The sequence below is a fragment of the Camelus dromedarius genome, chromosome 36 (assembly GCF_036321535.1).
Source record: "Camelus dromedarius isolate mCamDro1 chromosome 36, mCamDro1.pat, whole genome shotgun sequence".
Classification (NCBI taxonomy): Eukaryota; Metazoa; Chordata; class Mammalia; order Artiodactyla; family Camelidae; genus Camelus; species Camelus dromedarius.
The window spans coordinates 2207515-2225503 of NC_087471.1; the positions used below are offsets into that span (position 1 = coordinate 2207515).

General features: G+C 40.8%; 1 protein-coding gene and 1 non-coding gene across 11 annotated transcripts in view; one reads left to right on the plus strand and one right to left on the minus strand.

Annotated features, from left to right (window-relative positions):
• The window catches only part of AUH (AU RNA binding methylglutaconyl-CoA hydratase), a 144962-nt gene that overhangs the window by 94477 nt on the left and 32496 nt on the right, over positions 1 to 17989 (minus strand). For 8 of the 10 annotated variants that reach the window (XR_010379186.1, XR_010379185.1, XM_064482445.1 and 5 more), the window contains one exon: positions 1115 to 1201. The exons of the other annotated variants lie outside the window; for them this stretch is intronic. Coding sequence is in view for 6 of the 8 variants with exons in the window: in XM_064482445.1 (XP_064338515.1) it covers positions 1115 to 1201 (87 nt within the window). In the remaining 2 variants the exon portion in view is untranslated. The remainder of the gene's footprint in view (positions 1 to 1114; positions 1202 to 17989) is intronic. 10 annotated transcript variants of the gene reach the window in all.
• Positions 6513 to 6647, plus strand: LOC116149925 (small nucleolar RNA SNORA70). Its single transcript, XR_004133543.1, has one exon. It is a non-coding gene; the product is annotated as a small nucleolar RNA SNORA70 (small nucleolar RNA).

Below are 17989 nucleotides of genomic sequence, written 5' to 3' on the forward strand. Positions count from 1 at the left end.
GGCTTGCCTTGCGCTTTACCTGTGATAGAGCGGACATCTCTCTAATTCTTTTTCTCAGTCTATTGAGAAAAACCCATGATTTTACTTGGCTAACGTCACGAATTAAATTTAATATTTTCAAGTGGAAATCTTTCTCTCCCCCTTCAATTCCTGTGAAAATCCAACTTGGTCTTTGTAATGAACTTACTGATCTCATCTATGTTCACAGGTGTGGCTCCTCTCAATCCTTTCTTCCATTGTTTGTGTCATATTTATGCATAAGGTCCTGCAGATCTGAAATAATGACTTTAGGAAGGTACTCTCACTCCACCGTTCTGTGGAAGAGGTAGTATACGGTTGCAATGATCTGTTCCTCACCGGCTAGGGAAAGAATCTGAAACGCAAGTGACTGAACATGTAAAAACTGGGTCTCAGGCTTTCTCTGTGAAAAAACGTTCAACTACTGATTCAGTTTCTTCGGTGCGTTCTATATTCAGTGCGTCCTGAGAACTGCGACACCATGTCTAGACACCTATCCTATACACACATCCTAATGCTCTAAAAGACTCTGTACGAAGATAATCATTGTTTTATTATAAACAATAAAACAGCAAAAAAACAAAACAACAACAAAAACCCTAAATGTTCATTAAGGAAGCAATAATTTAAAATTTTGGATAAGACTACTCTGTGCATTACTATCAGCAATATATTAAAAAGTATTAATAAAAAAGTAAATTAATAGGTACGTAAATATAAACATTACACAGAATGATTCTATTTACATGAAAAACCAAAAAAATTCCAAATCCATAAATACGTTTGTGTATGCAATTATTTAAGAAATATAGACACTTTACGTCAAAGGCTTACACCAAATTCTTCTTTGTTTTCTAAGAACTACCTCCACATGCTGTGTCATCATAAACAGGAGGCATCTTTAATTATAAAATATTTTTCACTATTTTTCAAGTTAAATATATTCCATGCTGCTTTACAACCAACCAGCTATAGGCCATGAAAATCTAATTATATATTGTAGTCAAAGCTTATATAGAAGACAGTGTAAAACTTTTGAAAGCTGACATTTAAGGTCCTCTTCAGCATGCTCAACAGACAAAGTAATTGTGCTTACCGATTTCATTAATCACTGCTCTTATTTTGGAGACAAAAGGGCCAACTTCACTGGGATTCATTTTGACTCTTTCCTTAAGATCAGCACCTGCAAAGTATTTTATTTACAAATATAATCCAGTTATAAACAAAATTTTAAGGCAACGAATTGAAAATTTACTTAAGATTCATATATAACTTGAAGATAAGACAGAATTTATCTACCAAAGGAATTCTATTATCTAACTTTTCCATCCCAAAGACGCTGGTCAGCATCAGAAAGAATAAAATACTTGTCTGTTCATACATCTACCATGTGCTTAAAGTAATGGTTCTCCAACTTTGTGGTCTCAGGCCCCCTTCATACTCTTAGAGGAAGGGGCTTTGTTCAGATTATATAATATAAATCTACCAACAGTTATTCTATTATACAATGAAACAAAAATTTTTAAGTATTTATTTATTCATTGAATAATACAAATAAGCCCATTCGTGTTAACAAAAATCACTGCAGATTGATGCCACTTTCCTGGTTCCTGCAAGTATGCTGGCACTTTACCCACCACTGCTTCTGCCCCATCAGTGCAAATGCCAACCCAGTGAAAAGGGCACCTCACTGCTGCGAAAACCATTGTGCCCTCATGGATGCCCGCTTGGTGACCACAGATCACATTTAACAATCACTCATTTGAAAGTATATACAAACCGACAGTGTGATAATTAGTTCACCCCAGACTCATCACTTGGGAACAGATACAAATCAACATAAAGAATTCCTTAAGGGATTGTTTACTCTGTGGCTCAACAAAGACATTCTTTTTTATAAAATTAACTTCTCTGAGATAAGGTAGGTCCCTATTTAAATAAACAGACAAATAAACGACAAAGTAGAATTACAGGACGGACGGTATACGCTCAGCTCCTCACTCTCTTACTAGCCCACTAGAAACTGATCATGACAGGACATCATATCAAGTATCAGCCGAGGCGGGGACATTCTGAGCCCACACACTTCCTGCGGGAGTGAGAACTACAGCTGATCAAGCACACACCCTACACAACCCGTTACTTCTTAGGTATACATGCCCTAGAAAATCTCTCAAACACACGCCCGAGGAAACATGTACAATGACATTCAATGTAACATACATAAAAATAGCAAAACACTTGGAAATAACCTAGACACTCAACAAAAGGATTAATAACAAAACTGGAACATATTTATGCAACAGAATGTTGTATGTGCAACATGAAAACGAAGGAATTAAAGTATAAATATGGATAAATTTAACAATGTTGGAAGATTTATAAGTAAAGAAATAAATATAACATATTCATAATTATATATAATTACAGAAAGACACAAAAGATAATAACCATTTACATAAGTTTTTAAAAGAAGAATGCTACTTAGGGATATAAACATTCATGGAAGTAATAAACTCCAAATTCAACTGGTGGTGACCTCAGCAGAGGGGAGGGTTGTGACTGGCAACGGACACAGAGAACTTCAATCTTTTTTGTAATACTGTGTTGCTTAAGTTAGGTGATGGATTCTCAATATGTTACTCTTTAAACGTTTTTAGATGTCTGGTATAATATCTTCATAACTAATTTCTGCTATGAAAAGTAAAAAGTTAGTAGGGCCAAAAAATTCTACATTAAATTAGCAGGATGTATTTGTTCATGAAGTAATGGTTCAAACTCACTGTCATTTAACACTGAGAATATAACTGTAAACTGAGAATATAAAATGTTGCTTAGTGCATGTTAGCTAATACATACTGGCTAACAGAAGTAGCTAAATGTAGTGTGATACGGGGGAAGGGAGTGGATGAAAGAGGAGCCAAAGCAATGCAGAAGTGGAAGCTGATGGGACAGACGAGGACTCTGGATGAGGTGGTCCTGAGGGGCCCCCATAACTGCATCATGGGATCCATCACGTCGCCTGGTCCCAGGACACCATGAGGGTGCCCTCTAACACACCAACCAGAGGTCTGATGGAGGGCTTTTACCAACATTCTGACCCTGTGACCACACAGCACGCTTTGAAAAGCACACTCAGGTTAAAGAGACCAGGCTGCTGGAAGCCATGGCAGGAGCCAAAGAGAATCAAGGTTTGCTCCTAACACTTGTGGCCCATTCGCTGCACAGCAGTCCAGCAGAGAAGTCCTGGAATACAGCTTTATCCAAGCCACAGTGTGAGACAGAAAAAGAGCACCTTTAAAGTCAGGAAGGAAAATAACTGCCCACCGAGAATTCCAAACGAATCAAATCTATCCATCAAAAATGATAGTGAAACAAAGACATTTTCACACACCCACACAATCGGACGTCAGCAGGCCCACACTAAAAGAAACACTACAGGGAAATCTTCACACAGGTTATGCAAGGAGAGTTGAAAATCTTATTTGATACCGTTTTCAAGAGATACGTCTTAAAATACAAGAGCACAGAATGGCTAAGGAAAAGGGTAAAAAAACATGCAAATATCAAGCAAAAGAAAACTTGCAAAGTCATCTTAATCTCTGACAAGGGAGAATGAAGGCAAGAAACATGACTCAAGACAGAGGGTCACTTTACAATAGCGAACATGATGATCCATTAAAAAAGTCATAAGAATTATAAATAAAAAACAAAAAAGACAGCTCTAAAATATAAGAAGCAAAAACTGACACGTCGACAACCACAGTGGGTTTTAACAGACCTCTCACAGGCGCTGATAAAGCAGTCAGATACCCTTATCAAGTATCCCTAACTAGAAACAGAAAAAAGGGAGGGAAAAAATCCCAAAATAGAAGAAAAGAAAGATTAAAAACTAGAGTAAAAAATAATTTTGTAAATAGAAAATACATGTGCAAGAGAGAAAAATCAAAGTAGTTGGCTCTTTGAGAAAAACTAAAATAAATAAAAGGCCTTTTAGCAAGACTCATAATGGAAGATCAAAGAAAGCACAAATTCCAATCAAGAATGAAAGGAGGCCGGTACTAAGGATTTTACAGACAATGAAACAATAAGGGAATATTATTAACAACTCTGGCCCAATTAATTTGAAACACGACACACAAATTTCTAGGAAAACACAACTTACTAAAATTGGCAAAGAAACAGAAAATCTGAAAACACAAATACACACAATATCTTTTGATGATTCTTGATGGGTTCTGGAAGTTCTCATTTTAAAAAAGTCCAGTTCATCAATTTTTCTCTTTTATTACTTGTGCTTTGGGTGTCCTCTCTAATCAACCTTCGCTATTAATTAAAAAGTCACAGCAAATTAGGAATAAAAGAATTTTTTTGATCTGATAAAGAGCAATTATAAAATATCTATCACTAACATCACTTTTAATGGTCAATTATTTCCTCTAAGAGATCAAGAAATTCTACAGATGGGAACAGACGTACTAGTCAGTGGAATAAGAAAGATTTTTTTAATTACAAAGATCAGAAGAAAAAAATAAAAACTGTGATTATTAGCAGATGACTTAATTATACATGAAAAATAGCCAAAAGAATTTACAAATCATGAAAACAAGTGAATTTAGTAAGGTTGCTAGATACAAGTTCAACATACAAAAACTGACTGTCTTTCTATATAGTCGTGTAAGAAATTTGTGCAATTTTAAACAGATAGCATTTATATTAACATTAAAAAGATCAAACAGCCAAGGAATAAATCTAATAAAAGATGTATAAGATCTTGACACAAAAACCTACGAAATCTAAACTAAATCAGTCCTAAATAAACAGAGAACCACATCGTGTTTATGGAGTAGTACTGTGTGGAGTGTTGGTAGACTCCATACTGAAAGACGTAAATTCTCTCCAAACTAATAGATTCGGTGTGGTCCCAATCAAAGCCCCAGTGCTTTTAGAAACTGACAAAATGAATACGCGAAAGCCTAATAACAGTCAAGATACTCTTGAAGAGGAAAAGGCTGAAGAATGAAGAAAAAGTCGAAGCGTTTATGCTAAAAGAAGACACACTGTAAAGCTATAGTCGTCAAGAGAACTTCAGATGGGCTCAGAGATAAACAGAGCAATGGAACCAAACAGCAAGTCCAGAAAATACCTGCCTGATTTACGACAAAGATGGCGCCGCTGGAACATGCCAGTAACTGGGAATGGGGCCACTGGAGGTTCACATGGGACAAAACAGTTCTTGACCCTTCATATCACAAACACACACAAATCAATTAATGGTGAATCACTGCCTAAATGTCAAAGGTCCAACAATTAACTTCTAAGTGAAAACATCCAAAGATATCTTCAAGAAATTAGTACAAAGATTTTTAAAAGATTTCCCCAAAGACTTCTAAAAGGAAAACACTAGATTTTTCCTAAAATTAAAATCTTCTGTTCCTCAAAAGATGTCATTAGGCGAGGGAATACGGGAGCGAAAGAGTGGGAAAAGGTATCTGAAACACACACGTCCCGTCCGTACAAAGGGCTGTAAGTTGGGAAGATAAACTAGCCAACTACGAAATACAGGCAAGCGATACAGACAATTCGCAAAAGAGGGCATCACACCGGCTAATGAAGAGAGGAAAAGGAACACGACATAATTAACCAACAAGCAAACATAAACTAAAAACACAGTTTTATAAGCAATACAGAGTTTAAGTGTTAGCAAAGGTACAGAGCAACAAAAACTCTGATTTAATGCTGCTGGGGGTAAAAATCGCTTTGGAAAGCAGTCCCACCCCAAGTGCACACATGCGTCAGAAATGCATGACATGCAACTAAACAAACATGCACAACACATATAAAATAGAGAAACAAGTTTCTCCTGTACAGTGCAGGGAAATGCATTCAGTATCTTGTAGTAGCTCATGGTGAAAAAGAGTATGAAAATGAGTATGTGTGTGTTCAGGTGTGACCGAAGCATCGTGCTGTGCACCAGAAATTGACACAACACTGTAAACTGACTATAACTCAATAAAAAAAAAACGCACTAGCACATTCATAGAAGCATTATTCAGAAAAGCTGAAACCAGCAACACCCCAAACACTCACCAACAGCATAACGAACTGTGAAATACTCCCAAATGTGATTGCGCCATTCCTAGGTGACCAGCACATACTGAACCCCGCAAACACGCCGAGTGGAAGCCAGCCTTAGAGGACCACATGCTGGATAATGCCAGTTCCACAAAGTTTGAAAACAGGCAAAATTAGTGCTTGGTAATAAAAATCAGAGAAACACCCAGCATCTTTTGGGTGAGAGACGGTTAACGAGGACGAGGCGTAAGGAATGCGCTGCGGTGTGCCGGTAAGGGCAGTGTTCACTTCTTAACGTGGGCGGTGACTGCACAGGTTGAGTTCATTTTGTGGAAATTTATTACACGCTTATGGTCTGTGTTAATTTTCCATATGTTCATTACAATTCAATTTAAAAGTTTATGTTAAAAATACTCCTCCTGCAGCCAATTAAGCCCGCCATGCTCTTTTCCCCAAGGAGGCCTGGTGGGCAATGGCGGCAAACAGGAACCCCCTCAGTAGTGCACACAGCCTGCTGCTTGTGTGGACTGCCCTAAGGGACCTTGGAGACAGCCCTTTCCAGTGGACATTCATGTCTAACTTCATGCTGTCCCCAGTCTAGGCTCCAGACAGGTATGCAGTGTGCCTCTGGAAAGTCCCAGCACACAGGGCCCAGGGGCCACACTGGCCAAGTCATCGTGTCCACCCACACCAGCTGCAGAACAAGGAGCATGTGACTGAGGTCCGATACAGGGCCAAGTTCAAGTTCGCTGGCCCCAGAAGACCCATATCCCCAGGAAGTGAGGATTTACTAAGTTTAATGCAGATGAATTTCAAGACATGGTGGCAGAGAAGTGGATCATCCTACATGGCTGGGGGTTAAATACATCCCTAATTGTGGCCGTCTAGGCAAATGGCAGGCCCTGAACTCATGAGAGCCATGGCGCTTTCCCCTCCAGAAGCTTGACTTTCAAAGAACCAGCTTCGGACTTCACCATCCTCACTACTTACTGTGTGTTTTCCACGTCATAAGCTTATGTTCATCTTCACCTCCTTCCTTCTACCCTATCTGGGTTTATTCTGTAGTTATTTTTGTCACTTTTTAAGTTGGATTCTTAGTTTCTTCATCCTGAGCATTTATTCTTTCTTAAAGTACAATCTTAACTATATTACACAACTTTTAAAGTATTTTGTTAGAATTTAATTCTGAGTATGTTCTACTTTCCATTATACTTCCTTTGTTGAGCTGTGAGTTACTCAGAAGTTATTTTAAATTTCTCAATGTAGGGGACTTCTTCTAATTGCCTTTTGTAAATGGCTTGTGTATTTACTACAGCTTGTAGCTGCCTGTAGTCACAGAACTCAGCCTTTGAAATCCGTGGAGGTTTTACAGCCAAGCAGATGGTTAATTTTCATGACTATTCTATGTGTGCTTGAAAGGGGTACACAGTCAACTGCTGGGGGCAGTGATCCACACAGGTACGTTACATTAACCCTCAGCAGGCCAGGAAAAATAATCAACTCCCTTTGTCAGCCGAGTCAATAGACTCTTTTATTTAATATTTAGGTCATTATATAAATAATTTACAGAAAAATAAAAGGATAGTAAAAAAGCAAATTAGTTGAAAACTGTAGTCAAAATTGAAATACAGAAACCCCATATTTTTATATTTTCCTGGTATGTGCACATATGTGTATTATATACACACATACTTACAAATACACACTGTGTATATACATACACACTCACATTTACACACACAAACACACACAAAAGGGCTCTATCATTTGAATAAAACTGGTCAACTGACATGCACGAACCAGGGACATATAGTTTTATTAAATCTGTTCCCAGATTTCAAATATATCTCTACTACAAGACCATCACTTCTACTTCTTGAACTTGGACAGTGGAAATGGAGTGCTTCTGGAACTCAATGGCTTATAAACCTGTTGAGGACAGCCATATCCTTTGTTCCCTGACTGTAAAAATACATTCATTTGCAGATTTATAAACATCCAACAGAATGATCAAGCCAATGCCTTGTTTTCTTTTCTCTATTACATATTCTCTCCCTATCACCTTTGTACACACACCTGCTGCCGTCAACACTCTTCAAGTGCGAGCTGCATCAAGTAAATGTTCGTGCACAACATTATATGAAATTCAAGAATACTGTCACACATCCTTCTGGCAAAATAGGACAGTGTCTAACTTCTTGTCATAAAATACTGCATCATGAAGCCCTTCCTGCCTAATGACTAACTTGATGCAAAGCCCGTATTTCCTTTATAGAAACCACAGAAATATACTGTTCGCTGATCAATTCTTGAGTTCAAGAAAATTCAACTAGGATACTATCATCTGATGACGCACAGTCTAAGATTTCACTCATATGATCGAGTTCACCATTGTAATGAGGGCCGAGAGCCCCACTGTCTGCTTTGACCATTATTTTATCCATCTAACAACTGCAAAATGTCTTCCTCTATCAACTTTTCTACTCTTAACCATTATGGGTAGAAAATGAAAAATTCTAAATTCTCAACTGTGTTCAATGAAAACTAAAAGACGGTACCTCCAGACTCCATTTGTATTTTCTTAAAATATGTGCAACTCTTGAGGCAATGCAATAAAGACTCAAAGATAATGCAGTAACATTGACATCTTTCTAGACAATTCCTTCATTCTTCTTTTTTTATTTTATTTTATTTTAGTTTTTCTTTTTTTATTTTATTTTTTATTTTAGTTTTTCTTAGCATAGTTGGGAATAAAGATTAATAAAATCTAGGAAGATGAAATTTCCAATATAAAGATAACAGTGATATAAGAATCTACAGCATCTTAGATTCATAAGAAGGTCCAATGAACCATATAGTAACTAGAAAGAGAAAATGAGTTTTAATTTTCTTTTCTAAAGCAAATTTTCTGTTCTTCAGAAGACCTCTAAAAAAGAATGAAAATCATGAAACATCAATTCATAAAAGGAGAAACATTTTTCTACTTTTCATAAAAGTAGAAATTTTACAATTCATAAAAGATGTCAATTTTCACACTGTATATTTTGAGGCTGTTTCTAACAGCATAAAAGTTGAGAATTATACCCACCTGGGGAATTGAACCTTTTATCGTGACGTACTGACTCTCTATCTCTGATAACTATTTCTAATAGAACTTTGCTTCAACATCTATTTCATTTGATATCAATATATTTATATGAGCTTTCTTTTAGTCAGTATTGGACTGGAATATCTTTTTTCTTCTCTTCAGCTTTCAACCTATATCCTTATGTTTTAAGTGTTTCTTACAGCAGCTTAGTGATAACTTTTCTTAAGCCAGCTACTGTTTGTCTTCTAAAGAATTTAATACACTGACATTGACTACGATAGGTAATAAATTTGAATTTATTTCTACCACTGCATTTGGGGAGAGTCCATTAGATCTTTTCCTTCTCCTTCCACCTCCCTCTCTGTTTTTTCACCATCTTCTGGACTATTTTGCTTGTTCTTATTTCATTTACTCAGAGATTTAAACACCACCTGTATACCAATGATATCAAAATTCTTACCTCAAGCCCAGACCTCTACCCTGAACTACAGACTCCTAAGTTCAACTGCCTACTAGACACATCCAGTTGAATGTCTGATACGCATCTCAAGCACCGTAAACACTCCCCTCCCCCAACTACTAAAGTTCCTCCCCAGAACATGTTCCTCCTGCCTTCTTCCACTTGTCACTTGATGGGGACTCCATCCTTCCAATGTTCAGATCAAAACAGAGTCAACCTTGACTCTTTTCCTTCATACCCCCTCCTTTTCATCAATAAATCCCTGTCTCCACCTTCAAAATATAAATATATGTAGAATCCAACAATTTTTCACTACCTCCACCACGGCTACACTGGTCCAAGTACAACCTTAACTGCTGAGGATCAAAAGGCAGAAGTTCTGGAACGGCCTGTTCTCAACACACAGCCAGAGCAAGCCTTTTAAAGCTTCAGTCATATCAGGTCACTCCTTAGCTTAAAACACCCCAGAGTCTCTTTCCACTCAGAGTAGAAGCAAAAAGTCAACGTCACTTGGACTCTGCATGACTTGGACTCCTACCTCTGTGACGTCACCTCCTAGCTCTCTTCCTCTCATTCACCCTGCTCCAGACATTAACCTTCTTGCTCTCCCACTATCTTGCAAAGTATCACGTTGCCTCCAGGCTCTGCTCTTGCTTCGCCCTCTGCCTGAAACACTCCTCCACAGACACCCCTAAGGCTCACCAGCTCACTTCTCCAGGACTCTCTACTCACTCAACTCCTCACCGAGGCCTTCCCTCTCCACCACGCATGGAACAGCATCCTCCACACCAGCCACAACAACTCATTCTCCCCGCCCCATTTAATTTGCACTCAGAGCACTTACTGGCAACAACAACTCATTCTTCCCGCCCCATTTAATTTGCACTCAGAGCACTCCAGTAAGTGCTGGACCCAGCACATGTTTGCATTCGTGTTTTTTAACTGCCTCCCCCACCCCCACGCCTTGGGGCTCCACAAGAGCAGGTGACTTCGGGCCTTCTTACGGCTGCGTCCCCAGATCCCAGAACAGCACCCAGCCCACGACAGGCTCCCCTCCAAGAAATCGGATGAAGAAATGAATGAATAAATTAAAGGAATCCAAGTTTTCCTTTGTAGTTGGACTGCAGTAGAAGACAATTTATAGCAGGAATTTTAAAATTCATGAACATTGGCTGTTTACTTAGCATCTACCGCCTTCTTGCCACTTCCTGAAGGCAGCCTTATGTCTGTTCTGGTGTCGGCCTCTAGCCCGCCCCCACCCCTCACCCCCCATTCCATGTCCTCTGAAAGAACTTAAACCCACTCCCACATCTTGAGCTAACCAGTGTACTTTCTTCCCCCAAGAATCAAACCAAGATCAATCCGAGGGCTCCAACCTGAATTTGGGCAAAAGCGTTCTCCTCCTTTCAACGTGGTCATCCGTGGGTGGGAGGCCCTGAACTACTGAAGCTTCAGGCTACCAAGCTGGGAATGAAGCTGGCAGACAGAAAAGAGCGAAGCCAAAGGAGCTTCACAACAGTCCAGAATCACTCAATTAGAACAATTCTAACAACGTTATAAGGTAAAGTCAACTTGGAATCCATTTTTCTGTAACATGAAACTGAGAGAATCCTAACTGATGCTTGGTATGTACTACACGATACATTATAAATGATAACAGGTGGGTCCAGCTTCAGGCTACTCCGTTCCCAAGGAATGGGATCGTGACTGGCGAGGGCATAAAGGTTAGCCCTAACCATTACAGGGAACTTCCAGCCAAGGTTCTGAGTGGGAGAGACACAACTAAAGCTCAGGAGCGTAGTCTTCTTGTTATGACTACCCTCACAGCTTCTCAAGCCTTAAGAGCAACACTAATTCTTAAGCACTTTTAGCTCAGACTTCATCCTGGATCTGAAACTACCTTTTAATTCAATTAAATATAAAATTTCAGTCTAAAAGGAGCTATACAGACCTGCAGTTCCCAGTTCCACATGGAAGGAGCCGAGAGGTTGCCACTCTGTCCTAACAACAAGTGAAAAGCTGAACAGGCTGAATCAACAGCTCTTCTAGGATCGGGAAGAGAGCAGAGGAAGGCACAGGGCAAACTGCTGCCCCCGAGACTGAAGAACAGGCAGGTACAGAGAACCACAGCACGCCAGGGCTGAGACGCGCGAGCAGCGCAAACCACCGCCAGGGCAGGAAGACCTGGAACGCAGCTGATGAACTGCTGGAGGCTGGGCGGGAGCACCGCTGAGGGTTAGACTCCAGGGTACCCAGCAGTTCTGTGCGTTTCACCTCCAAGAGCCTCACCGGCTTCTCAGGGTAAATACTGGAGCAAAACCCCCTCCTCCTGCTGGCGGGGGATGGGGAAGAGGAGCCGCTTTGAAATACCAGAGACTTCTGTTCCCAACAAGGCCTGCCTTCGGGGAAACTAACCAAGCAGAGCCTAACCGACCTGGAGGAAGGGACACCCGACTCCAGCCCGCTCTGGCCATCCAGCCCCACCTAAGGGGGCAGGAAACAACCGGAGAAACACCCGCAAAGCTCACAGCTCATAGGCTCACGACCGGCCTGAGACCTAATCACAGCATCACCGCAGAACACCTCCCCTCCCGCCACCTCGCCACATCACTGAAGGCCTACCTACGGAGGGTCCCTGATCCAGCACATCACCATGCGGGGCTGGCAAGTGAACAGTAAAAGGCACACCAAGGCACCAAAACACAATTTACGGACACAGACGTAGCAGCAATGCTGGAATTGCAGACCATGAACTTGAAATGACGATGCCTAATATGGTAATAAGGGCGCTAATGAGTAAAGCAGACGGCACGCAAGGACAGACCGACAAAGCAAGCAGAGATGGACGCCCTGAGAAAGAAACAAGAGATGCTAGAGATTAAAACACTGCAACAGAAATGAACGGCAGCTTCGACGGGCTTCTCAGCAGGCGGCATGGAGCTGGGGAGACTCTGAGCTTGAGGCTGTCACAACAGAAACTTCCAAAACCGAGAAAGGGAACAAAGACTGAAAAAAAATTTAAAGATAAAAACCCCAACACCGAAGAACTGCGGGACAAGCACAGAAAGTGTAATACGTGCATATCAGGATTACCAAAAGGAGGAGAAAGGCAGAAAGAACAAGAAACATCTGAACCAGGAATGCCTGAGAATCTCCTCAAATGTATGTCAGACACTAACCACAGACCCAGAAAGCTCAGAGAACACCGAGAACACCAAGAACACCAACAACACAATGCAAAAAAACGAATAAAAATTAAACAAACAAAACCCACCTTGGCATAATATTTTCAAACTACAGAAAAGTCAAAGATAAATTCTGACAGAAGCCAGAGGAAAAAAAATCTCACCCATAAAAGAACAAAGATAAGAATTACGCCTGACATCTCCTCAAAAACCATGCAAGCAAGGAGAGAGTGAAGCGGAATATTTAAAGTGTGGAGAGAAAAACACCACCAAACCAAGAATTCTGTACCTGCAAAATTATCCTTTAAAAGTGAAGGAAAATAAAAACTTTATCAGACAAACAAAAACTGAGAAAATCTGTTGCCAAGAGACCTGCCTTGCAAGAAATATTAAAAAAAATAATAATAAAGTTCTTTAGAGGGGAGGAAAATTACATAGATCCACATAAAGAAAAGGAAGTGCATCCAAAAAGAAGGAAGTGCATCCAAAAAGGAGTAAGTGAAAGTAAAATAAAAACTTCTACTCTCTTTCTTCTTCACTGAGCTAACAGATAATAATTTGTTCAAAGTAATACCAATCTAATCAAATATGTACGCGATTCATACAAGAAAAACTACAAAATGTATGAGCAAAAGCGAAAAAGAACTAAATAAGTGGAGACAGTCCATGTTCAAGGATAGGATGCCTCAGAATGGTTAAGATATCAGTTTTTCCCAATTTGATCTATAAATTCAATGTATAAATACAACATCAAGGCATAATCCATGAAGCAAATAATGGATAACTGGACTTGATTAAAACCAAAAAGTATCTGCAAAAGACAAAGTCAAGAGAATGAGAAGACAAGCCACAGACTGAGAAAATACCTGCAGAGGACACATCTGATAAAAGAATGTTATCTAAAAGACACAAACTCTTCAAACTCAACAATAAGAAAATAAAGAATTTGGTTAAAAACTGAGCCAAAGACCTTAACAGACACCTCACCAAAGAAGATACACAGATGGCAAATAAGGACATGAAAAGATGCTCCACATCACACTTCATCATGGAAATGCAAATTAAAACAACGAAGAGGTAACACCACACACTCGTCTGAATAGCGGAAATCTGAACACTGACCACACCAAATGCTGGCAAGAATGTAGAGCAACAGAAACTCTCTTCCATTGCCTGTGGGAAGGCGAAATGGTACAGCCACTTTGGTGGATTCTTATAAAACTAGACTCTTACCATTCAGTCCAGCCACCACGCTCCCTGGTAGTCACCCAAAGGAGTTGAAAACACGTCCACTCAAAAGTCTGAACTGCTATGCACAGTAGCTTTTATTCATAATCACCAGCACTTGGAGGAGACCAAGGTGTCCTTCAGCAGATAAATGGATAAGCAAACTGTGATCTATCAACACAGTGGAAAATTATTCAGCAATAAAAAGAAAGAGCTATCAAGGCATGAAAAGACATGGAGAAAACTTAGATGCATACTACTAAGTGAAAGAAGCCAATCTGAAAAAGCTGCATACTCCATGATAACAGCTATCTGACACTCTGCAAAAGGCAAAAAACATGAAGACAGTAAAAAGATCAGTGGTTGTGAGGGTGGAGGGGATGAACAGGCTGAGCACAACTGGCCTCTAAATTTCAGGGCAATGAAAATACTCTGCATGACGCTACAATGGCGGATACATGCCATTTTACATTTGCCAAAGCCCACAGAACGCACAACATCAAGAGTGAACCCTTGTGCAGAGTTACTCACTTGTAAGCATGGAGGTTACTCAACTGTCACAAAGGTACCACTCAGTGCATGATGCTGATAACGAGGGAGGCTCCTCGTGAGTGGGGGCGGGGGGTGTACGGGAAGTCTCTGTACCTCCCTCTCAACTTTGCTGTGAATCTAAAACTTCTCTAAAAAAATTAATTAAAAAAAATCTACATAGCAAATTTTCCTCAGAGTCATTTATAGCAACTCCCCATTAAATGAAAATGAGTGCTCTGACACAGAATGTTACCAGAACTCAGGCTCTAATAAACAGGCCTTCATTCTTCCTCACAGTGAAGTGTCCTTTCACCAACCATAACCCAGAACATCCATTCTGCCCAGCATCCCAGGCCCCCCCGGCTTGCCTGAAGGCTTCTCTTCTAAAGTCTCATCACTTCTCCATCTCAAACAGGGCCAGGATCGGTGTCATCAGCCTGCAAACTGGGGACATAGCTCCATCCTGAGAAAGTCCCATTAACCCTCATATACTCCAGCTATCATCACATTTCTGTGAACTAATATGGAGTGACTCCCAGTTAACTTCGGTTAACAGTATATATGTTAACCGAAAACAGTGAAGGATAAAAGGAAGCATGTATAGGACACTACTGGTACAAGAATGGAGATGCTTAAACAAGCATATCCTTAATTCTGCAGAAAGAAACATGATGGATAAACTAGAAGCTAACAAGATTCATTAACAACCCTCGAGGGTGGAAATCGGAAGGGACTAGAGGAGGAAGGGGCAGTGACACCTCCGTGGACAGCTCTGACTTTCGAAATTGTGTTGACACTTCACATACTCAAGGTGAAATAAACGAGTGAGGAAACCTAATTTTACTTCGTACGAATTAAACATAATTAACTGAAGAGGAAATCATGTAAATAACTCTTCAACACAGTATTTTTACTCGCTACCCTCCATCTAAAGACATAAATACTCTAAGTATTAAACTCTAGTTAGAAAGTGGATTTATCACAGTGGTAGGCACCAGTCACTTGAAACTATTTTCTCCATTACTAGAGGAATGAGCAAGTGAGTAAATACACTGAAAATATGACATCTACTGAACGGGAGAGAGTGAGAGTGGATCCTGCAGTGATGGACTGGAAACAGTTATTTGTATGAACTCATGGTTTTCAATATATAAATACAGACCTTGACATAAGTATGTGTGTATACACGTATAACCTAATTTTTTTACCTCCCTATTTCTTAGCTGTGTGCAGTACAAGGGCCTAGAAGCAGAGACGCCCCGGGAACAAGGAGCACCCTGAGCACTCGGATGTTGGTTCCTAAGCACCATTCCCCGCTGAGGGAACTGGAGGCGTCTGCCTCTGACTGTGGGGGAGTCAGTGGTACTGGAGCACGAGCCCTTCCTCTCCCAGTATATATGAAGTATCTTTCAGAAGCTGATCAACAAGTAGTGCCAGATAGATCGGGGAGCCCACTGACTGTTCCAGCTTTCTTTCCCAGGCACATTCTAAGCTGGGGTGTAAGGCAGGGGGCCCTAAATGCAACAACACAGTGGTGTTGCTGATGCCCAGAGACGAGAGCTCAGGGAGGCCGTGTGGCTAGAATCTGCAGGACAGGGAACCAAAGAGGAGAGCGCCTCTCAGGGAAGGGGCTGCAATAATCTACACGGGCTCCCCTTAAGCTTTAAGCTGGGGTGGCTGCCATTTCACAGGCAACTATCAGAGAAAGAACAACGGGGAGCTCTGGCCTGAACAACTCCTGGTGTTCCCATCACGGCCAGCGGGAACCGAGAAAACACACAGAAGACCTGGGTATTTAGTGAAGACACCAGAAACTTTTAAAACAAGCCTCAAAAGCCTTGGGAAGATCCTCCAGGGGAGTAACGCCTGCCAGGACAAAACAACGCTTTCAGAAGGACACCCAGTAAGGGCTCTCCTATCTCTACAAAAGCAAAACCAATTTACAGATATTTCATACAATTCAAGAGGAGAAAACTTCCAGAGGTTTACAGTTAAGAGATAACAAGTATATAATATTACAAATACTGTAAATGAGTAAGTTATATTGTAATATGTAATATATGTAATGTATTAATCATGTTGGCTTTATTTTTACTTTAGAAAGCGTGAATACACTGACCACCTCCATCTCTCAAATCTTATTCTGCCCCCAAAAGTCCTAAGTTACTCACATGGAAATTCTAACCAGGAGGTTTCCAGGAACCTTAAACCTCAAATGGTAGTGGCCTTTGAGTCTAGCATTCGCCCTTACGGTGATCTCACTGAACAGAATATTTGTACAACTGTGAGTAGCAGAGTTGTCAGCAGGATCATTCATCAATCACACAAGAAAAGAGGGCACTTTTAATGTGTGTTAAGACACACAACACAGCCTGCACGGGCCAGGTGTCTAACATCTAGCTGTGAAGCTCGAGGAAGCTGAGTCCGGCTTCCCCAGCTGCAGGTGAGGGGCTAGGTCCCAGGAAATGGACTTTGTCAAGCAGACAAGACAAAGGAACAGCGCCCGAACCAGGGCTCAGAACACCGCAGCCACTCTGCACCCAGCTTTCATATGGCCCTCGAGCTACAAACAGTCTGCTTTTTCCTAAAGCATCATAAAAATTAAAAAAAATTTTTTAATAACATATGATAAAGACTGCAAGAGGCCCACAGAGCCTAGACTACCTGGCTCTTTACTGAAAAGGTTTGCCTAACCCTGGTCCAGTCTAACTCTGGCTCCCATGGGACCCTCTCAGAAAGCAACCTGTGCTGCTAAATATAAATTGCCAGAGGCAGAGACTGATATAAATTCTTATTTTTTTTCTAATTTTTTCAGCTCTGCCCTTCCAGCGGCTGGAGCGATACCAAACCTGACCCAGGGTCATGGGTTGAATTACACTCCCCTGGCCTCGTGAAAGAGGGGACTTCTGCATGGAAGACCTCTTCTGGCTTCTAGTGCCTTCTAATGTCCCCTCCCCACCAAGGCGACCTAACTGGGCAGGCCTGGACACGGGACTGGGGGAGAATGGCCAAGAGCAGTTGCCTCTTCTTCACCCCATAAGCCACCTATACACGCACTGTACCAAAAAGCAAAGGTTGCTTTACTTAACCATGACACTTTGCCAACGTCACTACATCAGCAACCAAAATTTTTCAGTTCTTCGTCCCATGAACTATCTGTTAAGTGCCTTCAGTGGACTCGGCGCTGTGCGGGCGCTGGGCTCCTGTCCTGACTCCAGGGGGTGAGCTTATCTGTACAAGAAGCAGATCGATAACAAACAACTAAAAAATAAATTCAGGAACTGAGAAGATGAAGCTAAAATAGGAAAATGTGGCAGACGGTGAGAGGAAGTGGAGACGCCTGTTTCGGCTAAAATGACTCGGTCACAACTCTCTAAGGAGATGACACTTGAGCAGAGGCAGCGC